Source organism: Tyto alba, unplaced genomic scaffold (assembly GCF_018691265.1).
Source record: "Tyto alba isolate M040663 unplaced genomic scaffold, T.alba_DEE_v4.0 Super-Scaffold_24, whole genome shotgun sequence".
Classification (NCBI taxonomy): Eukaryota; Metazoa; Chordata; class Aves; order Strigiformes; family Tytonidae; genus Tyto; species Tyto alba.
In genome coordinates this window covers 260,544-285,071 of record NW_024881298.1, presented here as the reverse complement: position 1 = coordinate 285,071, position 24,528 = coordinate 260,544, and the positions used below count along the sequence as shown (strand labels likewise).

Here is a 24,528-nt window from a genome sequence, read left to right as displayed (position 1 = left end):
ACCTTCAGGGACCCCCAAAGAACCTTCAGGGACCCCCCTATAGACCCCCAGAGCTCCTAAATACTCATTGAGAACCCCTATAGACACCTCAGGCCTCCTAAATACCCTCCAGAATCCCCTATAGATCCCCCAGAGCCCCTAAATACCCCCCTGTGCCCCCTATAGCCCCACCCACCCAAGCCCCTAAATAGCCCCTGGGACTCCCTGGAGACCCTAAAAAACCTCAGAGACCCCCTACGGCCCCTAAATACCCCCTATAGCCCCATATAGCCCCCCAGGGCCCCTAAATGCCCCCCTTGGACCCCTATAGAATTTCAGAGCCCCTAAATACCCCCTGTAATCCCCTATAGCACCCCAGGGTCCCTAAAAACCCCCCTTGGACCCCTATAGACTCTACATACCCCTTATAGCCCCCCATGGCCCCTAAATACACCCCTTGGACCCCTATAGACTCTCAGAGCCCCTAAATGCCCCCTATAGCCCCCCAGGGTCCCTAAATGCCCCCCTTGGTCCCCTATAGAATTTCAGAGCCCCTAAATACTCCCTACAATCCCCTATAGCCCCCAGGGTCCTTAAATACCCCCCTTGGACCCCTATAGACTCTCAGAGCTCCTAAATACCCCCTATAGCCCCCTATAGCCCCCCAGGGTCCTTAAATGCCCCCCTTGGATCCCTATAGACTCTCAGAGCCCCTAAATACTCCCTACACACCCCTATAGTGCCCCAGGGTACTTAAATACCCCCCTTGGACCCCTATAGACTCTCAGAACCCCTAAATACCCCCTACGACCCCCTATAGCCCACCAGGGTCCTTAAATACACATCTTGGGCCCCTATAGAATCTCAGAGCCTCTACATACCCCCTATAGCCCCCTATAGCCTGCCTATAGCCCCCCAGGGTCCCTAAATGCCCCCCTTAGACCCCTATAGACTCTCAGAGCCTCTACAAACCCCCTATAGCCCCCTATAGCCCCCCAGGGTCCCTAAATGCCCCCCTTGGACCCCTATAGAATTTCAGAGACCCTAAATACCCCCTACACACCCCTATAGCCCCCCAGGGTCCTTAAATACCCCCCTTGGGCCCCTATAGACTCTCAGAGCCCCTAAATACCTCCTATAGCCCCCTATAGCCCCATATAGCCCCCCCAGGACCCCCTGGGGCAGTTTTGCCCCTTCACTCGGCCCATTTTCCCTGTTTCTGCCCCTTTTCGCCTTAATTCTGCCCCTTTTTACCGTTTCTGCCACTTTTCGCCCCAAATCTCTTTTCACCTTAACTTGGCCCCTTCTCACTGACCCGGCGATTTGAGTGGGTTGGGGCAATTTGGGTATTTTGGGGGGCAATTGAGGGTGTTTGGGGGAAAATTTGGGTATTTTAGGGGCAATTTTGATATTTGGGGTGGGGCTATTTGGGTGAGTTTGGGGCAATTTGGGTGGTTTTAGGGCAATTTGATGTTTCAAGAGGCAATTTGGGAAGTTTGGGGGCAATTCGGTATTTTGAGGGGCAATTGAGGTTGTTTTGGGGAAAAAATGGGTATTTCAGGGGCAATTTCAATGTGGGGGGAGCAATTTGGATGAGTTTGGGGCAATTTGGGTGGTTTGGAGGAAATTTGATATTTTGAGGGGCAATTTGGGTATTTGGGGGGCAATTTGGGTGGGTTTAGGGTAATTTGGGGTTTCGAGGGCTAATATGGGTGATTTAGGGGCAATTTGGGGGGATTTGGGAAATTTAGGTGTATTGAGTGGTAATTCGGATGTTTTGGGGTCAATTTTCATCTTTCAAGGAGAAATTTAGGTGGTTTTTGGGGCGATGTGGTGGTTTGGAGGAAAATTGATATTTTGAGGGTAAGTTTGGGTGGTAGGGCAGTTTGTGGTTTCAAGAGTCAATTTGGGAAGTTTTGGGGCAATTTGGTATTTTGAGAGGCAATTGAGGTGTTTTGGGGAAAAATTGGGTATTTTGAGGGGCAACTTGGATATTTCGATGGGAAATTTGGGTGGGTTTGAGGCAATTTGGCTGGATTGGGAGAAATTTGATATTTTGAGGGGCAATTTGGGTGGGTTTGGGGCAATTTGAGGTTTCAAGGGACAATTTGGGAAGTTTTGGGGCAATTTGGTATTTTGAGGGGCAATTGATGTGTTTGGGGAAAAATTTGGGTATTTTAGGGGCAACTTGGGTATTTTAGGGGCAATTCGGGTGGGTTTGGGGCAGTTTGGGTGGTTTGGAGGAAATTTGATATTTTGAGGGTCAATTTGGGTGGGTTTAGGGCAGTTTGTGTGGTTTTAGGGCAATTTAGGGTTTCAAGGGGCAATTTGGGAAGTTTGGGGCAATTTGGTATTTTTATGGGCAATTGAGGTTGTTTGGGGGGAAAATTGGGTATTTTAGGGGCAATTTGGGTGAGTTTGGGGCAATTTGGGTGGATTGGGAGAAATTTAGTATTTTGAGGGGCAAGTTGGGTGGATTTGGGGTGGATTTGGGGAAATTTGGGTTGTTTTAGGGCAATTTGGCATTTTGAGGGATAATGTGGGTGATTTGGGGGCGATTTGGGTGGATTTGGGGAAATTTGGGTGCACTGAGTGACAATTCGGGTGTTTTGGGGTCAATTTGAATCTTTCAAGGGGCAACTTGGGCAGTTTTGGGGCAAATTGGGTGATTCTGGGGTAATTTAGGTCTTTTGAGGGCCAATTTGGGTGGTTTGGGGGCAATTAGGTATTTTGAGGGGCAATTTGCATGGTTTTTGGGCAATTTGGGCTTTTGGGGGGCAATTTGGGTGTTTTTGAGGGGTAATTTGGGTGGTCTGTGGGAAATTTGCTATTTTGAGGGGCAATTCATGTGTTGGGGGGGGCACTGGGGTATTTTGGGGCAATTCGGGTGGGTTTGGGGCAATTTGGATGTTTTTGAGGGGTAATTTGGGTGGTTTGTGGGACAGGGGAGAAGCTGCAGTGGAGGACTGGGACCAGTTCGGGTCCCTCTGCTATGTGGGACCAGTGCGGTCAGGACGCTGGGACCCCCCTAATTTCCCAGATCCCCCCCCAAATTAATCACACCCACACCCCCCCCCACCTAATCGCAGCGCAGGGTCCCCTCCCCGTCCCCCCACATTCTCCCTGACGCAAAGCATCGTGGGAGCTCCGTGCAGGCCGGGACAGCCCAGGTTAATTAGAGCCGAGTAATTATGACCCGTGAGGACTTGCCTGGAGCTCAATTAACACCTGAGCTCATTAAGAGGCCTCTTAATGAACCCGGAGCTGATTGGGTAACGATGGGCCCAGGGCAAGTCGAGGCGATCCAGGAGGGGCTGAGTCAGCCCAGCCCAGCCCAGTGACAGGGCAGGGTTCAACTGGGATTTCCAGCGAACTGGCAGGACCCGATCCAGTCGGCGCCTCCCTGCCCCCGAGGCTCCTGGGAGGTGCCCCAGGGTCCTCTGGGGTTGGACCGGGAGGAACTGGGAGGCCCCGGGGGGGGGTGGAGGAAGAGGAGGCGATGAGGGAACATCTCTTCTTCTTCTGGAGGGACCAAGAGAAATGGTCTGGTGGCGTGGCGTGGGGTCACCGTGTTTCCCCTCCACCCCCCAACCTTGGGGGGGGGGGCCACGTGAGGGGTTGGGGGTGGCCACGGGGAGCTGGAGGTGGCCACCGGTGAAGATGAGGATGGAGAGAAGGAGAGAGGCTGAAGGAGCCAGAGGGGAAACGCAGGAAAACGGGCGAGAGGAAGGATGAGCCACGTCTTGGTGCTCCTCGGCGGCCCGTGGCCAACCCAACGTTCTGCGTCCAAGGAGGAGCCACGGTTTGAGGTTGGATCTCATCAGAGCCACGTCCCAGGAGCGCTCGGGCAACCCTGATCCAATGAGGAGCCACGGTTTGGGATCGACCCCTAAAGGAGACAGGTCCTGGTGGTCTCTCGACCACCTTCTCCATCCTTAGGTCCTACATCCACCAAGGAGCTATGTTTTGGGGTCCAACCCTCCTTGAAGACGTGTCCTGGTGCCTTCTCAACCATCCCCACGCAACCCAAGGTCCCATGTCCCGCGAGGATCCACGTTTTGGGTTCGATCCCACCAGAGCCGTCTCCTGGTGCCTTCTCATCCAAAACACCTGCTCATGCGCTGACCAGGGAGCTCCAGTTTGGGACCGAGCACACCACAGATGTGTCCTGATGTCCTCTCGACTGTCCTCATCTACCTGTGGGGTCCCACACCCAACCAAGAGCCACGTTTTGGGGTCCAGCCACAGCCTGGTGCCCTCTTGACCAGCTTTGTCCATCCTCGGTTTCTGCATCCGATGAGGAACCGCGTTTTGGGTTTGATCCCCGCCGAGCGGTGTCCCAGTGTCCTCTCTGCTGTCCTCGTGCAACCCCGGGTCTTGCGCCCAACGAGGAGCCACGTTTTGAGGTTGAGCCCAGTGGAGATGTGTCCTGGTGCCCTCTCGACCGCCCTCGTCCAACCCCAGGTCCTGCCTCTGGTGAGGAGCCACGTTCGGGGGTTGAACCCCCTGGAGATGCGCCCTGGTGCCCTCCCAACCACCACTTGGTTCTAGTGCCCATCGAAGAGCCACATTTGGGGGTTGAACCCCCCTGGAGATGCGCCCTGGTGCCCTCCCAACCACCCTCGGGTGTTGGTGCCCATCAAGGAGCCATGTTTGGGGCTCGACCCCCCAAGAAGTTGCACCCCAGTGCCGTCCCAACCACCCCCGGGTTCTGGTCCCCATTGAGGAGCCACGTTTGGGGGTTGAACCCCCAATAAGTTGCACCCCAGTGCCCACCCAACCACCCCCATGTTCTGGTCCCCATCAAGGAGCCACATTTGGGGGTTGAACCCCCTGGAGATGCGCCCCAGTGCCCTCCCAAGCACCCTTGGGTGTTGGTGCCCATCAAGGAGCCATGTTTGGGGCTCAACCCCCCAAGAAGTTGCACCCCAGTGCCCACCCAACCACCCCCGGGTTCTGGTGCCCATCGAGGATCCACATTTGGGGCTCGACCCCCCAAGAAGTTGCACCCCAGTGCCCACCCAACCATCCCCAGGTTCTGGTGCCCATTGAGGAGCCACGTTTGGAGGTTGAACCCCCTGGAGCTGCACCCTGGTGCCCTCCCAAGCACCCTCGGGTTCTGGTGCCCAACGAGGAGCCACATTTGGGGCTCGACCCCCCAAGAAGTTGCACCCCAGTGCCGTCCCAACCACCCCTGGGTTCTGGTCCCCATTGAGGAGCCACATTTGGGGGTTGAACCCCCAATAAGTTGCACCCCAGTGCCCACCCAACCACCCCCAGGTTCTGGCGCCCATTGAGGAGCCACGTTTTGAGGTTGATCCCACCACCCCGGCCCCCTCCTGGCTCCGTGTCCCCCCCCTTCCCCATCCAGCAGGGTCACCCCACGGCCCCGGGGTTTCCTGGAGCCGGGCGGAAGATACCGGAGCCGCGGCTGGATTAGAGGAGAAGGCGGAGGAAGCCGTTTCCTCCTCCAGCCCCAGATAAAAACCCGGGGTTGGCCGTGGCAGGAGGAAGACGCGCCCGCGGCCGTGGTGCTTCACCAGCTCGGGTGGAGCTTCCCCTCCCCGTGGCCGCGCGGCCCCACGCCAACCCCCGGTAGGAAGATGGGGGGGACCAGGGGTTGGGGAGGGGGGAGGGGGGGCCCCTGGGGGGGGGTGTGGGGGGGTCCCTGGGGTGGCCCTGGATGGGGGGAAGTCAGGGCAGCTCTTGGCCTTCCCTTCTTTCTTTCAGCCCTCCCCCATCCCTCCCTCTGGTCTTTCCCATCCTCCCGTCCCTTCCCCCTTTTTCCCATCCTCCCTCCCCCCCTTTTCCTGTCCTCCCTTCCCTCTTTTCCCCTGTCCTCCCTCTCCTCTTTTCCTTCCCCTTTTTTCCATCCTCCCTCCCCTCTTTTCCTGTCCTCCCTTCCCTCTTTTCCCCTGTCCTCCCTCTCCTCTTTTCCTTCCCCTTTTTTCCATCCTCCCTCCCCTCTTTTCCCTCCCCTCTTTTCCCTCCCCTCTTTTCCCTCCCCTCTTTTCCCTCCTCTCTTTTCCCATCCTCCCTCCCCTGTTTCCCTTCCCCCTTTTCCCACCCTCCCTTCCCTCTTTTCCCTTCCCTCTTTTTCCCTGCCCTCCCCCTCCTTTCCCTTCCCCTTTTTCCTTCCCCTTTTTCCTTCCCCTTTCCCCTTCCCTCTTTCCCCTTCCCTCTTTTCCCTCCCCTCTTTTCCCTCCTCTCTTTTCCCATCCTCCCTCCCCTGTTTCCCTTCCCCCTTTTCCCACCCTCCCTTCCCTCTTTTCCCTTCCCTCTTTTTCTCTGCCCTCCCCCTCCTTTCCCTTCCCCTTTTCCCATCCTTCCTCCCCTCTTTCCCATCTCTCTCTTCCCCCCTCCCTCCTTTTCCCCGCCCCCAGCCCCATTTACCTCCTCTCCTCCCGACACCCCGTGTCCCCAAAGATCCGTGTCCCCACCCTGACCCCCCACCCTGCCACGGGCCACCCAGGACTGGTGTCACCCCCTCGCCATCTCCCCACAGCTCCCGGCCCTCCGGCATGAAGGTCCTGCTGGTGTTGCTCCTGGCGCTGGTAGCCACAGGTAGGAGAGGTCCTGGGACCCCCCACGTCCACCCGTGGGACCCCCGTGTCTGCCCTAGAAGGTCCCACGTCCACCCGTGGCACCCCCACGCCCACCCCAAGGGGTCAGGTATCTTCCCCAGGGGTCCCACGTCTGCCCGCGGGACCTCCCCACATCTACCTTGGGTGACCCGTGTCCTGCTGCCGGACCCCCGTGTCCATCTTGCAGGGCCCGTGTCCACCCGTGGGACCCTCATGTCCACCTTGGGTGCCCCACATCCAGCTATGGGACCCCCCCACACACGTCTTCTCCAAGGTGTCGTGTGTCTTCCCAGGGGTCCTGTTTCCACCCATGGGACCCTCCACAGCCACCTTGGGTGCCCCACATCCACCTGTGGGACCCCCGTGTCCACCCGTGTCCCTCCCCAGGGGCACCACAGCTGCTCTAGGTGCCCCACGGCTGTCTCAGGGACCTCCATGTCCCCCCGTGGGACCCCCCCTCCATCTACCTGGGGTGTCCCTTGTCCCCCTGTGGAACCCCCCAAGGCCCACCTGTGTCCACCCCAGGGGTGGTTCCACGTCTACCTGTGGGACCACCAAGCCCACCCTGGGGGCCCTCCTCTCTCACGGGCGTCCCCCTGGCACCCCAAACCCACCTTGGGTGCTCCTCCCACTGTACCCGAGACCCCGCACCCACCCATGCCACCCCCATGCCCACCCCGTGGGCCCCACGTTCACTCGCATCCACCCCAGGGGCCCCAGAGCCACCCATGGGACCCCCCCCCATTCACCCCAGGGACCCCCCCGGGTGTCCCCTGTCCACCCCACGGACCCCATGGTCTCTCCCACGTTGGACTGGCCTCTTCCACCCGTGGGACACGGGGCTGAGGCCACCATGTCACACCAGCGGGTCCCAGCCTACCCCATGCCCCCCGTGTCACGGCCTTTTGTCCCCGCAGCCTCGAGGAACGTCCTGTGGGTGATCGAGGGGACCTCCTGCGACCTGCCCTGGCAGGCTGCCCTCTTCAAAGGCGAGAAGTTCATCTGTGGGGGGACACTGGTGGCCAGGAACTGGGTGCTGACGGCTGCCCACTGCCACGTCCCCGGGTAGGAGGCCACGGGGCCAGCGGTGGCCGGTGGGTTCGGTGTCGATGGGCTGAGGCCAACCAGGAATTGATCCGGGTGGCACCTGGGCTCCTGACAAGCAGGTTGGGAGGTTGATGGCATCTCGGCGGGCTTCGCTCTGCCCCTTTCCTGCTTGTTTTTAACCTAAAATTCCGCCCTTTTTTGGGGGGAAAGACACAGCCTAAACTCTGCCCTTTTTGGGGAAGCCATAACCTAAACTCTGACCTTTTCTGGGGGGAAGCCATAGCCTAAACTCTGCCCTTTTTGGGGGGAATCCATAACCTAAACTCTGCCCTTTTTTGGGGATGTCATAACCTAACTTCTGCCCTTTTTTGGGGGGGGAAAGACATAACCTAAACTGCCTGTTTGGGGGAAAGACTTAACCTAAACTCTGCCCTTTTTTGGGGGGGGAAAACATAACCTTAACTCTTTCCTTTTTGGGGGGAAGCCATAACCCTTTTCTGGTCAAGCGATAATGTAAACTCTGCCCTTTTTTTGGGGGGGGGGGGGGCGGGGGGGGAAAGACATAACCTTGCCTCTGCCCTTTTTCCGCTTCTTCTGCCCTTATCCCCACCTCCTGGGACCGCGGCTCTGCCCCTGCTTTGTGTGGATCCCCGTGGCCCCTCCTGCGTCCAATGTGGACACCCCCCCCTTCCCCCCCCCCCCCAACCCTGATGCCTTTGGCTCCATCAGCATCATCAACGTGCGTCTGGGGGGCCAGAGCCACAAGGACTCGGGTGACACCAAGCAGTGGCGCCGCTCGGCCAAGGTCTTCAAGCACCCGCGCTACAACGAGACCAACAAGGACGGCGACCTGATGCTCATCAAGTTCCTCCTCCCCGCCCACGTCAACAAGCACGTGAAGCCGCTGCCGTTGGCCACCCACTGCCCCGTGCCCGGCACGACCTGCCAGATCTCCGGCTGGGGGTCCACCACCAGCCCTGAAGGTATGAAGCCGCTCGCCTGATATCTGGAGGTGCACTGATAACCCTTCCCTGAGGTGTCCGGGCTCCCCCCAAAGTCCCTTTTCCCAGTCCTGTTGGTCCCACTCTGCCCTTTAGGCACCCGTGACCCCTGAGGGAACCCAAGGCGGCGGGGTGACTTCTTCAACAAGAAGCCTTGGAGCTCCTGCTGACCAAAGAAGGGAGATGAGCTCCAAGGCGAAGACCGAGCGGTCCAAGCTGGGTCACTGTGTCTGTCACACCCCCCCGCCCCAGGTGACCTCGTGCCCTCTTGTCACCCACAGTCACCTTCCCCGAGGACCTCCACTGCGCCAAGGTCACCATCGTCTCGGAGGAGCAGTGCCGGCGCATCTACTCCGACTCCATCACCACCAACATGGTGTGCGCGGGCGAGTCCCGCAGCCGGGCTGACTCCTGCCAGGTGGGTGCGGGGTCCAGTCGTTTCGGGGACACCCCCTTCCCCCCCTCCACTCCGGGGTGAGGAACCCCCCGAGGGAAAGTTTTGGGCTGAGAACGGGCCCAATCGGGTGAGACGGGGTCACTCGGCGGGGAGAGGAGGTGGGTGAAGATGCTGGGACAGCCCTGAAATGGCCCCCGGATTTGGGGGTCATTCTTTGGGGCAGGCCATTAGTCGCAGCTCTCCTTCCCCCCCCCCCCCCCCCCCCCCTTTTTGCCTCATCAGGGTGACTCCGGGGGACCCCTCATGTGCGATGGGCGGCTCCAAGGTATCGTCTCTTGGGGTCCGGGCGTCTGCGGAGACCCCAAAAAACCCGGCGTCTACGTCAACCTCTGCAAATACACCTGGTGGCTCCAGGACACCATGAGAAGGAACTGAGCCCCCGGCCCCACCAGCCCTGGGATGGACCCCACAGCTCCTCCTCCTCCTCCTCCCTGATGAAGGTCCCCAGAGCCGGCCGGTCCGAGCGCTGGGGCACAAGCCCTGGGCAGGGGTGGGGGCGGCGGGTGGAGGCAGGGGTTGACCATGGTGGGGGGTCCTGTTGAGACGTCCACGAATAAAGTTTTTTTCGACGTGGCTTTTCACCATGTCTTTAACAGGTGGAGCAGAGCTCAGGTGGGTCAAGGTTGCCCTGATGTTGCCCCACATCTCCTAGGGGCAGGGGAAGACCCAGCTCACCATCTTGGGGGTTGACCCGTTGGCCCTGTCATGGGCTTGACCTCTTGACCCCACCATGAAGTAGACCCATTGACCCTACTGGAGGTAGACTTCTTGACCTCACTGCAGTAGACCCGTTGACGCCCCCCACCCCCCATGGGGTAGAGCACCCCGAGGTAGACCCGTTGACCCCGCCATGGGGCAGATGACCACCTTGAGGTAGACCCGTTGACCCCACCGTGGGCTAGACCGCCACGAGGTTGACCCTACTGCAGGTAGATCTGTTGCCCACCCCTCATTGGGCCAGACCTGTTGCCTGGTTTAGGGTCACCCAGAGTTCTTTGCACCACCACAAGGCGGGGGGGATGACGGCCATCTTGGTGTCACACCCCCCACCCCCACCCCCCCCCACACACACAAGCTCTTGCAATACCTTGAGGCCAGACCCTCCTTTTGGGTGCCACCATCCCAGCCCCATCTCCATGGGCCAACGTGTGACCGGGGGAGAACTTCCCATCCCCAGAGGGGACAAATTTCCCCATGACTCAGCGGGAGCAGAAGGGGCCAAATTTCCCCACCTGGGGTAACGCGGCAGCAGATCCGGGAAGAAATCACCCGCTGGAGGCCAAATTTACCCGCTCGCGTGGAGCCGAGGCCTCTGTTTCACAGGAGCGAGGAGGATTTTTTTTCGCCTCCGTGGGGGTTGGGGGGGGGGGGTCATCACGGCCCCATCTTGGTGGTGGGGGTGGGATGGAGAGCGCCTTCACCCCGGCGTGTCTACGGGACACGGCGGGAGGGTTGGCGGGCCGCGAGAGCGCCTCGCTGTCTTTCCCCGGCGCAAGAGGAGAACCTGGCAAGGTCAGACCAGCACGTGTCGTCCCCCATGGCTCAGCGGGGCAGGGAGCGACGCCGGTCGCCTTGCGCAAGGTGTCACCCTCCCTCTTCCCCCACGTGGCCGAGGCCCGGCGCGTTGGAGGGTGTGGGCCTCGTCTGGCCGCCGCGGTGGGGAAAGAGGTTTTGGGCCGGGTCCAAATCTCCAGGGAGGTGGAGGAGCCCACGGCGGCCACCGGTGACTTCTGCGGGCTCTCGCTCGGCGTTTCGCGGGAAGGTCGGACCACCTTTCAGCAGCCCGTGAAGGGCGTTTGACGGGGAGGGTCCCACCTTGGTGGCCGTCAGCTGTGGTGGGCTGCCACAGCGGGCTCCGGCACCGGCTGCTTTGGGTCCTCCATCATCCGGGGAGGGCTGGTCGAGGTGTTTATTGCTTCTCATCAACGTGTTCAGGGAGGGCTGGTCAATGTGTTCATGGAGGGGTGGTCGACGCATCCACAGAAGGGTGGCCGACGTGTCCAGGGAGGGGTGGCCAACATGTCCATGGAGGTCTGGCCAACGTCTCCACGGAAGGGTGGTCAACGTGTCTATGGGAGGGCTGGTGGACATGTCCAGGGAGGTCTGGCCAATGTATCCAGGGTGGGTTGGTCGACGTGTCCGTGGGATCTCTCAACGTATTTCTGAAGGCACAACCAAGGCGTCCATCAGGGTCTACCTAAGACGGCCGCGGAGGTCTACTCCCCGTGCCCACGGAGGGTTGGCCATCACCTCGTTGGGGTCTATGCAACAAGGTCTGGTCACTGCAACCCTTGGGGTTAGGTCCAGCTGTCCGTGGAGGCGCAGGTGCCACAGTCATGTCCGTGGGGGGTGTCCGGTAAAGTCACCGTGTCCACGGAGGTGAAGTTCAACCATCCCTTCGTCGAGTCAGGACCACCACGGAGCCCGGTTCTGCTGCCCGGGGCAGTGAGCCACCAGCGGGGAAGGAGACACCCACCTTGGGTGCCCCAGGAGGTCTCCAGGTCCACGTGGCTTCAAGGGTGGCTGTGGGACCACGGTGGGGGAGGTTGGGGGTGGGGGGAATGGAATTTGCGTTAGCCTGAAGGTGAGGGTGGGCACGGCTCTGCCAACAGCCGGCGTGTGGCCACTGCCACCGCAGCCGAGAGCCGGGCACCGGTGTCACCACCCCCCCACCCCCCCCCCCCATTCTTGTGTCACCCGTGTCCCCTGAGCCACCTCCTGTGTCACCCGGGGCACTGCCACCCCCTTGTGTCACCCGGGGCACTGCCACCCACGGCGCTACCAGCCCATGTGTCACCCAGGGCCACCACCACCCCACCACCCCCCTGGGTCACCCAGGGCACTGCCACCCCCCTTGTGTCACCCGGGGCACTGCCACCCACGGCGCTGCCACTCCGCGTGTCAACCAAGGCCACCTACGATGTCACCTAGGGCACTGCCATCTCTCGTGTCACCCGGGGCCACCCTGGCCACAGCACGCCCAGGGCTGTGAGGACATCTGGGAGGGGACAGGAGATGGAGGAGGGGGGGGTGGCACGTCCCCTCCCTGTCACTGTAAGTCGGCAGGGGGGGGTGGGGGGGGTGGGGAGGGGGGTGGGGGGGTTGTGTGTGTGCCAGGAGGTCCTGGGTGGCCCTGGCAGTGGGTGGCAGGCCCAGGCTGGCTCTGGGCTAATTAGGTAATTAGCACTAATTACGCCACCGAGATGGGAGCTGAGGAACTGGGAGAACTGGTTGGGCCCAGCCCCAGCCCCCAGCGCTGCGCTAACATCATCACCACCCCACCATCCCCCCCCCCTCCCCCCAGAAATCTCCGTGGGGCTCTGGGGCCCCTCGTGTCCCCACACCCCCTCGTGCCACCTCTTATTCCCCGCAGTGCCCCACGTCCCCTCACTTGCCCCCCCGCCCCCCCTTCCACCAGGGTCCCCCCGTGGGCTCCTGGGTCCCCCACGTCCCCCCCGGGTCACTTAATGTCCTCCCCTGCCCCCTCGACTCTCCCCACATCCCCTCCTGACCAGCCCCACCCCCCCCTCCATCTTCCCTTGTGGGTCCCCTCCACATCCACCCACGACCCCTTGTGTCTTCTCATGCTCTCATGTCTTCCCCCCTCCATGTCCCCTCACACATCATGTCCCCGTGGCTCCCTCATGTCACACACCCCCCCCTCTATGAGCTCTCCTCTCCCCTCACACATCCCCTGTTCCCCCCTCCCCCCCCAACCCAGGATCTCAGGGGAGCCCCCGCGTCACCTCACAAAGTCCCCCTCGTGTCCCCAGGGGATCAGGGATCCTCACACGTGGGATCTCTGGGGACCTTCATGGTGAGGATGTCCACCCAGCAGATCCCCACGGACAGGATCCCCGTGGACGGGACCTCTGGGGCCCACATCCCCACGGCTGGTGGTGTCTGTGGGGCGGATCCCCGGGGACGGGATCCCCGCGGGTTGAAGCCTTGCAGAATTGACCTCCGTGGCCCAGGGTGACCGTGTCCTCTCCCTTCACAGGGGGCATCTCCATGGACGGGATCCCAGTGGATGAGATCTCTGCCCGCCACGTCTCCCCACCAGGATCGCCCCCGGGGTGGGATGCCCACGGCTGATCTCTGCAGCTGGCCACTCCACGGACAGGATCTCCACGGACCGGATCCCCGTAGCGGAGATCAATGTGGACCAAATCTCCACGGATGGGATTTCCACGGACCAGATCCCCATGGGTGGGATTTCCACAGACACGGTCTCCGTGGGTGGGATTTCCACAGACCAGATCCCCATGGGTGGGATTTCCACGGACCAGATCCCCATGGGTGGGATTTCCACAGACACGGTCTCCATGGGTGGGATTTCCACAGACCAGATCCCCATGGGTGGGATTTCCACGGACCAGATCCCCATGGGTGGGATTTCCACAGACACAGTCTCCATGGGTGGGATTTCCACAGACCAGATCCCCATGGGTGGGATTTCCACAGACACGGTCTCCATGGGTGGGATTTCCACAGACCAGATCCCCATGGGTGGGATTTCCACGGACCAGATCCCCATGGGTGGGATTTCCACAGACACAGTCTCCATGGGTGGGATTTCCACAGACCAGATCCCCATGGGTGGGATTTCCACGGACCAGATCCCCATGGGTGGGATTTCCACAGACACGGTCTCCATGGGTGGGATTTCCACAGACCAGATCCCCATGGGTGGGATTTCCACGGACCAGATCCCCATGGGTGGGATTTCCACAGACACAGTCTCCATGGGTGGGATTTCCACAGACCAGATCCCCATGGGTGGGATTTCCACAGACACGGTCTCCATGGGTGGGATTTCCACAGACCAGATCCCCATGGGTGGGATTTCCACGGACCAGATCCCCATGGGTGGGATTTCCACAGACACAGTCTCCATGGGTGGGATTTCCACAGACTAGATCCCCATGGGTGGGATTTCCACAGACACGGTCTCCATGGGTGGGATTTCCACAGAGCAGATCCTCATGGATGGGATCTTACTGAACCAGATGGCCTTGGAGCCTGGCGGACCGGATCCCGGTGGATGGGATCTCTGTGGACCAGATCTCCTTGGGAGAAGGTCACCATGACTGGTGGGTTACAACTCCACGGCATGGGATCTCCGCTGCACGGCCTCCTGGTAGGCGAGACCTCCGTGGGCCAAGCCTCCACAGATGGGCTCCCCAAGGCCACGACCTCTTCGTTGACGTTCTCCCCAGACCAGATTTCCGTGGATCTGCTGGGACAGTTGCTCTTCCAGGAGCTCCAGCTTCACTTCCAGGTTTAGGACCAAAGCCAGACCCAGGCTTCCGCTTGCCACCAGCAGAGAGCGAGATCAGCATCTCCAAACGGTGATTCATCCCAACCAGGCCTTTCCTTTCATCAGGACTCAGCTCCTGGGCTTCTCCGCCCTTAATTGCTCGTCAGGTTGTTAATTGCCTTGAGCTGCTCCCAGCCTCGGCTCCTCTCCCGGCCCTGCCGAACGGGCCGTTGAAGAGGCACAGAGGTGCCTCCACACCACCCCTGGAGCTCCTGCACCCACATCGCAGCTCCGGTCCCACCCCGTCAAGGATGGGGTGGCTTTCGAGGACCCATCGGTGCCTCAAAACCTCTTGAGACCTTCCCACCGTGGGACGTGCCGGAGCTCGGACACGGCTCTTCCACGGGGAGGGGAACCACGGGCGGAAAAGGGCTTGAACCTCCCGGAAAGAGATTACTGGGGGCTGGCGACCGCTGATGAGCTCAGCAGGAATTTCGGGCCACCCGCCCCGTCTGCCCAGTGCCTGGCACACGTCCCGGCACGCAGGCGAAACCCGCCCGGGGAAGGGCCGGGAGACGCCGCCGGGGTCCCCGGCTGTTGCCACCACCCCCGGGCGGAGATGTCCCAGGTAGCCCTGGGGACGGCGGGTGACACCGTTTGCACCTGGGTCACCATCTCGAGGGGCGAGGGGTGGTCACCTCCCACTTTGGAGACTCCCCCCACCCCTCCGTGCCGTTGTGAGGAAGAAGGAGGTGACGCGCCTCTGGGGTTGGGGACAATTGTCCAGCCCGGGGAGTTGGGGGTGAGGTGGGGGGTGGTGTGTGACAAGTGGCACCCCCATCTCCGGTGTCCCCCTTGACTCACCAGAAGCGACTCGCAGGGTTGGCGACGGGACGGGGCCTCGCCCAGCGCTCACCCACATCCGTGGCGTTACTCATCGGGGACGTGCAACCGCTGCCGGGTGCCACCGGAAGGTGACACGTAGGTCCCTGGGGACCTCCAGGCTGGTGACATCCTCCAGGAGCCATGTCCCCCACCCCGGAGTTATTTTTTTGGGGGGGGGGGGGGTCCCTATTTTGAGGTGGCCCCCTGGGCTGGGAGAAGACCCCCGTGCTCTTTTTGCGCACACCAAGCTGTTCTTGCACATGCAGGAGCATGTGTGTGTGGGGGGGGGAGCGTGTGCACACGCTTGTGCGTGTAATGTGGTGTCTGCTGGGCTTGGGGTGTGGACGGATGGACAGATGGATGGGTGGATAGATGGACAGAAGGATGGAGGGAGGGATGGAGGGAGGGATGGATGGATGGATGAAGGGATGGATGGATGGGTGGATGGATGTATGGATGGAGGGAGGGATGGATGGATGGACGGAGGGATGGACAGATAGATGAAGGGATGGACAGAGGGACAGAGGGACGGACAAGTAGATGAAGGGATGGATGGAGGGATGGACAGAAGGATGGACAGAGGGATGGACAGGTAGATGAAGGGATTGACAGAGGGACAGATGGACGGATGGATGGATGAAGGGATGGATGAAGGGATGGATCAGTGGGTGGGCAGATGGGCAGACAGATAGGAGGACATACAGACAGACAGCTCACTGGAAAGACAGGTGGCAGGGTGGCTGGACAGACAGGCAGACAGCTGGGCAGATGAGGGAATACGGTGGAGGTGAACAGCTTGAGATGCGAGCGGATTGACTGCTGGTGGGGAGACGGACGGGCTGATGGAGAGATGAATGATGGACAGACTGGCGAACAGACGGACGGACAGTGAAGCAGCTGGCTGGCTGGCTGGGACGGAGAGATGGACAGAGAAGCTGTTGGACAGATGGACTTATGGACTTGCAGTCGGATGGATGGATGGATGGATGGATGGATGGATGGATGGATGGATGGATGGATGGATGGATGGATGGATGGATGGATGGACGGACGGACGGGCGGACGGATGGACTTACAGCAGGATGGACAGAGAGGATTATAGATGGATGGGGGACAGACAAACAGATGGACAGACTTACAGGTGGACAGCGGGATGGCCAGACTGACAGAGGGGTGGACATGGAGACAGATGAACGGCCAGGCAGGTGGGAGGACAGACAGACGGACAGCTATCCGGACAGGCTTACAGTTGCTTGGACAGACAGATGGCTGGGCAGGTGGACAGAGGGATGGGACAGAGGGATGGATCACCAGACAAACGGATGGACAGGCAGGAGGAAGATCCCCCGTTACCTCCCACCACCCCTGGGGGCTGGGTGGGCACCCCGACACCCCGGGTTGTTTTTTTTTGGGGGAGCGGGGGAAACAGACACACACAGGACTCCTCACCCTCCCCGTGTCCGTGGGGAGGGCTGGGCGGTTCCCCCGTTCGGCGAGGAGCCCGGCGGTGTTTCCTCCCGGACATCAAAGCGATAACCACCGGCGGGGCCGGGGAGACACCCACGGGCCACGCTCGTCCCGCTGCCGTGTGGCCCGGTCACCCAACCACTCTTGAGTCACTCCGCCGGAGACACAGCCTACTTTTCGCCCTGGGTATAAATACGCCTGAGCCACCGGCTCTCAGCTTCCCGACACTCCGAGCCGGCCCCGTCCTTCTCCTCCGGCAGGTGAGCCCATCCCCGTGGACCTGGGCCACGGATTTCCCTCCCACCCCGCCGAAGGATGGACGCTGCGGGGCGGCGTGGGAACCAGGGGGTTCCCCAGCTCTCGGTGGGCGTTTCCCGCCAGTCGGCTCCATCCGCCCGCCACGCGCTCAGCCCACGCGGTGGGCTCCGGTTTGGGTGGGTTTGGTGGGAACACCCTCCGTAGCCCGGTTTAGCCCGGATCTCCCAGTCGCACACCCATCGGAGGCGGGGTGGGCGGCGGGGGTGGTCCTTCCTGAGCTGGTGCGGGGGTGGGTTTGGTGCCACCGGAGAGCTCGACTCAACCAAAAACGGGGTGGTGGAGAGGGGCCAAGACCACCCCGAGGTCCGTCAGGGTGAAGGTCCACCAAAAACACCACCAGCAGCTCGGTCACTTCGCCTCCATCCCGTGGGGAAGGCAGAAGGACACCAGTGAGGACCTTCCCCGTAGCATCCACGTGGCACCAGCCTCTCTCCTGCAGCCCCAGGGCTGATCCGGTTTGGTTTCTCTGCTCCAGGAATGGCTCGTGATGGCCACGGGACCTTCGGCTTCATCCCCATCTTCATCCTGGCAGCCAGCCTGCTGCTAACAGCCCTGCCGCCGGCGCGAGCTCAGGTGAAGGGCAATGAAGGCGACGAGCGTAAGTCAAGGCGGTGGCCAAGGAGGGAGGACGGGGCCACCACGGGCTTTCCCTGGGCATCTTGTAAGGGAACGTGTCCCATGGGATGGGGTGGGATGGGATGAGGAGATGCCTCCTCTTGGCTCGTGGGAATCTTGCCGACGGGGAGGTTTGGGCATGGCCCTACCGTTTCGAAACCTGTTTTGGTTTCGAGCTGAGAGAAAGCAAACACCCCCCTCGACGCAGAGAAATGGGCTCAAAAGATCCGCAGAGGAAAATTCCTGCATCCCATCGGAGGCACTGGGATTTCCGGGATCTAACCTTCTCTCCCACCTCTGGAAGTTCTGACGGGGATTTCTGTCACAGCGGCAAAAAGGAGACAAAAAAGGGAAAGAAAGGAGAGACCGAATCCTGATGGCACCATCCCCTTCCCTTCTTTTGGCCTCCAAAATGATGCGGTGCCAAAGGAGATCCCGACTGGACAGAAAGAGGAGGCCTGGGATTTCCAACGGTTGGATGCAAAGACCTCGGATCTGACCTGATCTCGGGGCCTTTTAACCCAAACTGGTGTCCCCAAGAGCTGAAGCCAAAATGCCCAGGTCCTGAGGAGAAGGAACAGGGTCAAGGCCAAACACGATGGCTGGATAATTTGTCTCCGTGACTGTTCAAGAACTGTTTTTTTTTGGGGGGGGGGGGGGGGGCAGGGTTATCATTTGGGATGGAGCCACCATCTTCTTGGTTGGAGCTCTCCAGCTTCTGGAAATCCAGGCGATGGATTCTACCACAGGGCAGGATCCACCATCTTGCGTTGCCAACGTCACCGCTGATCCACCTTTGTTGACGGATACCCCTCCACTGTGGGGGAGCTCGGGGAAGCCTCTGAGATGCCCTCAAGATGCTCGGTGGAATCTAAACATGCTGGTTGGTGTCCAAAGGCTCAAGGACGGCCCTCGGGATGACCATGGACGTTTCCCCCGATGAGCACTGGCGGGAGGATGATTCCCACCCTCCGACTCTGGCAGCGCTGCTGGGACCGGATAGGGGCGAATGCCAGGCACCTTGAAACTGGGGCGTCTCCCACTGCCACCCGTCACAGGTTGCAATCCCCACTGGCACAAACCAGTCCCACCAGTAAATTCCAATGTCCCAACCTTCGGTGGAAGGCAAGATACCGTGGACCGGAGCCACCTCGCACACGTTCGGGATCAATACAGGGCTTCCCCAGGGCAGCCAACACTCAGAGGTGACACAACTGCGAATTCTCCCCAAAATAGCCAAAAAACGGGTGGGGTGCCCCAGGCCACGGCAGGGAGGACTCAGCCCCCAAACCCATGAGGACACCTCGGGGAGCAAGGACTTGATATCGCCCATTTGGAAGTCCTACTGCGTGTTTTTGGGGTGGGAGGAGGGTCTTTTTCTTGAAAGAACACATTTTTTTTTACACTGATTATCCTCTTTTTCTTTTTTTTTTTTTTTAAAAAAAAAAAAAAAAAAAAACAAAAAAACAAACAAAACAATCTTGCCTCCTCCCACTCGGACACAACTCAGCATCAGGGGTCTTCTCCAGTGGCCTTGGCGGAGTTGCCACCTGAAGTTCCCCAAAGGCCTGCATGGAGCTGTAGGTGGAGGCCAGGAGGGACACCGGGAGCACGTCTCAAGGCTTTGGACTCCCCTTGCGTGGCCACCCAAGAGGAGCTCTGCGTGGTCACAGCCTCCAGATGGCCACAGCCGCCAAGATGGTCAACGGCCTCAAGATGGTTGCCCCGCGAACCTCCTTCATCACAAATACCCTGACGAGGCGAGGGGCACCTCACCTTGTAGACACCTGATGGTGGATGGGGGTGGGATTGTCTCTCAGAACGGTCCCTTCCTCTCTCCAAGGACCATCAATGTTGGGCAACTCCAGTGGACATCCCCCACCCGCTGCAGCCACCTAAAGCAAAGAGAGATGCCTCCAGGGACCTCAAAAGGATGGCAGATGGATCCCGGGACCTCAAAAGGTTGGGAGATGGCTCCAGGGACCTCAAAAGATTGGGAGATGGCTCCCGGGACCTAAAAAGGTTGGGAGATGGCTCCCAGGACCTCAAAAGATTGGGAGATACCTCCCTGCACCTCAAAAGGTTGGGACATGCCACCAGAGACCTGAAAGAGCGAGAGGACCTTGTCAGAAGCGGGGGCTGCAAGTGGCGCGACGCTTTTTCTAAGATCTGATCAAAGACCCTCCCAAGCCAAGGTGGTGGCACCTTCTTCTCAATCAACCCGATGAGACCAAGACATCTCGGCTCCAGAGCGACGTAAGGACTCGCGTTCCTGAGCGAACTCCTCATTTCTCTCTGCATCAGGGCTTCTCCTGGTCATGTTGATGCAACCATCTCCTACCCTGGCCCCGACGTGGGGACGTGAGCCACCCAGGAGGTAGGAGGATTTTCGAGCTGGTCCTACAGGCTTTCTCACCAACCAAGGACGGAGAAATCAGCTCTTTTAGAGGTGCGTCATCTCCCTTTTGGAGTCCAATCTTGGGCTGGGAGGAATCTCAGGGGTGGAACGGATGCCCCTCCCAGAAGCACATGGCGAAACCAGAGGAGATAAGTGGCTCCTGGTGACTTCCTGATGCGCAGTGACTTCCAGGACAGCTCATTGGCACAACGCAGCCTGACAGACCGGTCCCAGGGGTCTTCCTCCTGGGAGGTCCCACCTCAGTCCTCTGCCTGGGATGGGCGGGCAAGTCGTGGAGTCCATCAACCGGCGCCAGGAGAAAACAGACCTTCAAGGACCGGTTCAATCTTGGCTACAGACGGTTGGATCTCAACTCATCCCCAAATCATCGTTTTTTCAATAAAAAAAAAAAAAGCCTGGTGGGACCCCGGTAGGATGATAGGTGACTCAGTAAATTAAAAAAAAAAAAATATTAATTTTAGGTTTTTAAGACGCTTTTGAGTGTTCTGATGGGAGTTTAAGGCTGAAAAAAGAGCGACCTTTTCTTTTTCTCTTTCATTTCACCTTTTCAAAGACGTTTTTTGCAACGTTTCGCTGCCTTTTCAACCCAAAATGGCAGGTTTGGGGTTGGTTTTTGTTGTTTTTGTTTTGGTTTTGGTTTTTTTTTTTTTTTGAAGAGTTTGCAGGCTCCATCCATGCGTCGCACTCACGGCACCCTTGGGTGCTCTGTGTTACAGTGCCGGAGGAGGACGAGTCCCGGATCATCGGTGGGAGACCCTGCTCCATCAGCGACAGACCTTTCCAAGTTGCCCTCATCAAGAGAGGTCAGATCCTGTGTGGGGGAAGCTTGATAGACGCCCAGTGGGTCCTGACCGCCGCCCACTGCAAGCAGCCAACCAGGTAAGGTGGGGCCGTGCTCACGTGACCCATGGCTTCCGGTGAGCCGATGTCACCTTTCCCAGGACTCCGCAATGACCAAGGGTGAGAGGTGGGTCCTCCAGGTGTTGGCGCCCAGCCGCTGGAAGATGATGCCTCCAAGTGGTGGCATCCGGAGAAGCCCCAGATGTTGGCGTCTCCAGGGGTCCGTTGCCTCCAGATGTGGACACATTCAGATTTCGGTGGCCAGAAGTTGAGGCTGGCACCTTCAGGAGTTGGGAGCTCCAGGGCTGGGGACCTCCAGAGGTTGGTACGTTCAGATATTCATACCCCAGATGTTACCTTCAGAGCCTGGAGGTCCCCGTGGCCAGTAGCTCCAGATGTTGATGTTCCAGGCCTGGGTGTCTCCAGATGTTGGTGTTCAGGTGGTGGCACCTCTTGAGGGCAATGAAGGCACAGCCATCCCACCTTGGCTCGTCCCCCCCCTCCTCAAACCAAGTTTCTCCAGCTTCGCCCCAAGGTCCTGCGAGAGGGCGCTGGACCTTTTGGAGGGGAAATAATGAAAAAGAGCCGGCAAAAAGTCGGCAAGCGGTTGGGCTGAGGGCAACAGCGCTGAGATGTTGCAGGTGGGGCTCCTGGAGTCAGGAAGAGGAAGTCAAGACACGCCACAGTTTCCCGTGGAGATGGCAGACGCCCCCAGGGCACCTGGGCCATCAGGGAGCTCTTGGAGAAGAGCTGGCTCATGAATCCGCAAGGCAGTAGCGTGTTTTCCTGGCCTCCTCCCCAGGGGAAACGGGATATGGTGGTCACCTTAACTCTACCTGCTCAATGTGGAGAAGCTCCAATGGCCAGGTCTTGACCATCTCCTTGAGGCCAAGGGTTTATGAGTCCCCTCTGGAGGGACCAGCACTGATTTCTTGACCTTTTTCCCCCGGCCAGGGACCTGAGGGTGTTGATCGGGACGAACACGTTACAAGACGGGACAGGGGTAATGAGGTCGATTTCGAAGCTCCAGGTCCACCCGGCCTACAACCCCCACAAGAACGACAATGACTTCATGCTCTTGAGGTTGAACAAGCCCGTTCAGTTCAGCAATAACATCAAGAAGATCCGGTTAGCCACCAAGTGTCCCACGGATGGGATGAGGTGCAGCGTCTCGGGTTGGGGCACGACCAAGTCCCCTGGAGGTACTGACTCGTGACGGAGACCGCGGTGGAAGAGGCGGGATGAAGGGTGGCAACTGGGTGGGGGGAGAGGGTTTGCCAAGGAGACCGGGTGACCTTCTCAACCGGGACAACAGGACAAGGGCTTACTTGGCGTCACCTTAACTCTGCCCAGCACCTTCCCACGGAGAACGACTCCCAGTTGGCTTTCACTTCCGGGGTTGGGTTTCCTTTGCTTTGACCTCCCCCTCTCTACTGGAAGCATCTCCGCCCTCCACCTCCCCAAGAACCCTATGGGAGGTGGCACGAGGTCTCCTCCAGCCTCAGTGTTGGCGGTGGTGGAAGGGGGGAGTTTCTCCTTCTCACCGCCCTCCTTCTCTCCCCATCCCCACCTCGTTCCACAGCCAAGCTGCCCCGAAATCTCCAGTGCGCCGCCATCCAAGCCTTCGGGAGGGAGAAGTGCATGAGGGCGTACGGATCCGCCATCACCCCCAACATGTTCTGCGCCGGCGTCCCCCAGGGGGGCATCGATTCCTGCCAGGTACGAAGCGGGTGACGTCCCTCAGGCCACCTCCCAGGATGCCGCCGGGGAGAGGAGGGTCTTGGTGTGGCTTTGAGGTCAAGGCCAAGGGGGTGAGCTGGGGTTTGGGTTCCTGCAAGGCGAGCCAGGAAAGCGAGGAAGGGCCACAGCGCGTGGGTGGTTCTAAGCAAGGTTTGGGGTTCCACCAATGACGTTCTTCTTGAGCCATGGAGCTGGAGCTGGGTCCCAAGAGGTGGAGGAGTCCATGCAAGGTTTGGGTTCCTCCACAATTATCTCCAACCCAAGGCACGAAAGTGTGGAAGGTCCACAGCATGTGGACGGGTCCATGAAAGGTCCACGGTGGGTGGAGGGGTCCATGGAAGGTCTGAGGTTCCACCACCAGCCTTCTCCTTGACCTGCAGAGCTGGGTCATGGCACGTGGATGGGTCCACTCAAGGTTTGGGGTGCCACCAGTGACCTCCTCCTTGACCCACAGAACTGGGCCACAGCACGTGCTTGGGTCCACTCAAGGTTTGGGGTCCCACCACCAACCTTCTCCTTGAGCCACAGAACTGGCGATGGGACACAGCACATGGAATGGGTCCACTCAAGGTTTGGGGTGCCACCAGTGACCTTCTCCTTGACCCACGGAACTGGGTCCCGGCACATGGAACGTGTCCACTCAAGCTTTGGGGTCCCACCAGTGACCTCCTTGACTCATAGAGCTGGGCCACAGAACTTGGTTGGGTCCACTCAAGGTTCAGGGTCCCACCACCAACCCTACCCTTGACCCACGGAGCTGGGGATGGGTCACGGGACATGGAACGGGTCCACTCAAGGTTTGGGGTCCCACCAGTGACCTTCTCCTTGGCCCACAGAGCTGGGCCACAACATGTCATTGGGTCCACTCAAGGTTTGGGGTCCCACCACCAACCTCCTTGACCCACGGAGCTGGGTCATGGCACGTGGATGGGTCCACTCAAGGTTTGGGGTCCCACCACCAACCTCCTTGACCCACGGAGCTGGGGATGGGTCACGGCACGTGGAACGGATGGGTGTGTGGGGGGGTGTGTGTGTGTGTGTCCCAGTTGACCCCACCCCGTGTCCTTGTCCCCCCACTCAGGGCGACTCGGGGGGCCCACTGGTGTGCAATGGGGAGCTGCAGGGCGTGGTCTCCTGGGGGATGGCCGTCTGCGGGCGCCGTGGACAACCCGGAGTCTACTCCAACGTCTGCCGGGCCGTGCCGTGGATCCGGAAATACATCGGGAGGCAGTGAGACCCCCCCACGAGGGATTTCACCCACCCCCCCACGAGGGACTTCAAAACACGCCCTCCCCTTTTTTGGGGGGGGGGACGTGGGAGCAATGGGAATTTTCCCAGAATGCACCTGGGGAGCAGTGAAATGGCGGGGCGGGGCGGGGGGGGCCAGATGTGTGAAATAAAAGGAAAGAGTGAAACATGAGTGGGTGTGGGACACACACACACCCCCCCACGCGCACACACACACACACCAGTGGGTGTGGGGGGGTAACTGGTTTTGGGGGGCAGTGGGAATTGGGGGCACTGGGAGCACTGGGGGGGTAACTGGTTTGGGGGGGCAGTGGGAATTGGGGGCGCTGGGGAGGGGGCCCAGTGGGAACTGGGGGGTAACTGGTTTGGGGCGCGGGGGGGGTCACCATCTGTTTAATGAGCAACATGGAGTGATTTCCCTCGTTAGCGTTAACGAGAAGAACCTCCATTTCCCATCCCCCTCCCCCTCCCCTCCCGCTGCTGGGAAAGGGCCTAATTAATCAGACTAATTAACAAGACTAATTAATAAGACGTCCTGATTAATAAGACTAATTAATGGCGATAATTAATCTTCAGTCCCGATCCGTTCACACCTCCTGGTGCTGGGACTCTCGAGGCAGCCATCGTGGGCTGCGGGGGCCCCGCCCTCATTAATTACCTAATTAATG

The 24,528-nt window shown here is 59.8% G+C and overlaps 2 protein-coding genes across 2 annotated transcripts; both read left to right on the top strand.

The window, feature by feature from the left end:
* Positions 1-5,456: 5,456 nt before the first annotated feature.
* On the top strand, positions 5,457-9,637 carry LOC116963034 (kallikrein-8-like). Its single transcript, XM_042797229.1, has 6 exons — positions 5,457-5,574; positions 6,485-6,543; positions 7,481-7,628; positions 8,340-8,593; positions 8,893-9,029; positions 9,291-9,637. Exons 2-6 carry the CDS (start codon positions 6,501-6,503, stop codon positions 9,441-9,443), a joined length of 735 nt encoding a protein of 244 aa, XP_042653163.1. The 5' UTR covers positions 5,457-5,574; positions 6,485-6,500; the 3' UTR covers positions 9,444-9,637.
* A 7,196-nt stretch (positions 9,638-16,833) lies between these two features.
* LOC122153845 (kallikrein-14-like) lies at positions 16,834-24,027 on the top strand. Its single transcript, XM_042797226.1, has 6 exons — positions 16,834-16,940; positions 17,474-17,596; positions 20,749-20,911; positions 21,827-22,074; positions 22,455-22,591; positions 23,694-24,027. Exons 2-6 carry the CDS (start codon positions 17,476-17,478, stop codon positions 23,844-23,846), a joined length of 822 nt encoding a protein of 273 aa, XP_042653160.1. The 5' UTR covers positions 16,834-16,940; positions 17,474-17,475; the 3' UTR covers positions 23,847-24,027.
* The last annotated feature ends 501 nt before the right edge of the window (positions 24,028-24,528 follow it).

Bases quoted from the DNA above. Each gene is read 5' to 3' on its own strand.
- LOC116963034 (XM_042797229.1), top strand. From the start codon at position 6,501: ATGAAGGTCCTGCTGGTGTTGCTCCTGGCGCTGGTAGCCACAG. The intron at 7,629-8,339 runs GTAGGAGGCCAC...TGGCTCCATCAG, and splicing joins GCCCACTGCCACGTCCCCGG to CATCATCAACGTGCGTCTGG. The intron at 8,594-8,892 runs GTATGAAGCCGC...TGTCACCCACAG, and splicing joins GTCCACCACCAGCCCTGAAG to TCACCTTCCCCGAGGACCTC.
- LOC122153845 (XM_042797226.1), top strand. From the start codon at position 17,476: ATGGCTCGTGATGGCCACGGGACCTTCGGCTTCATCCCCATCTTCATC. The intron at 17,597-20,748 runs GTAAGTCAAGGC...TCTGTGTTACAG, and splicing joins GGGCAATGAAGGCGACGAGC to TGCCGGAGGAGGACGAGTCC. The intron at 22,592-23,693 runs GTACGAAGCGGG...CCCCCCACTCAG, and splicing joins GGGGCATCGATTCCTGCCAG to GGCGACTCGGGGGGCCCACT.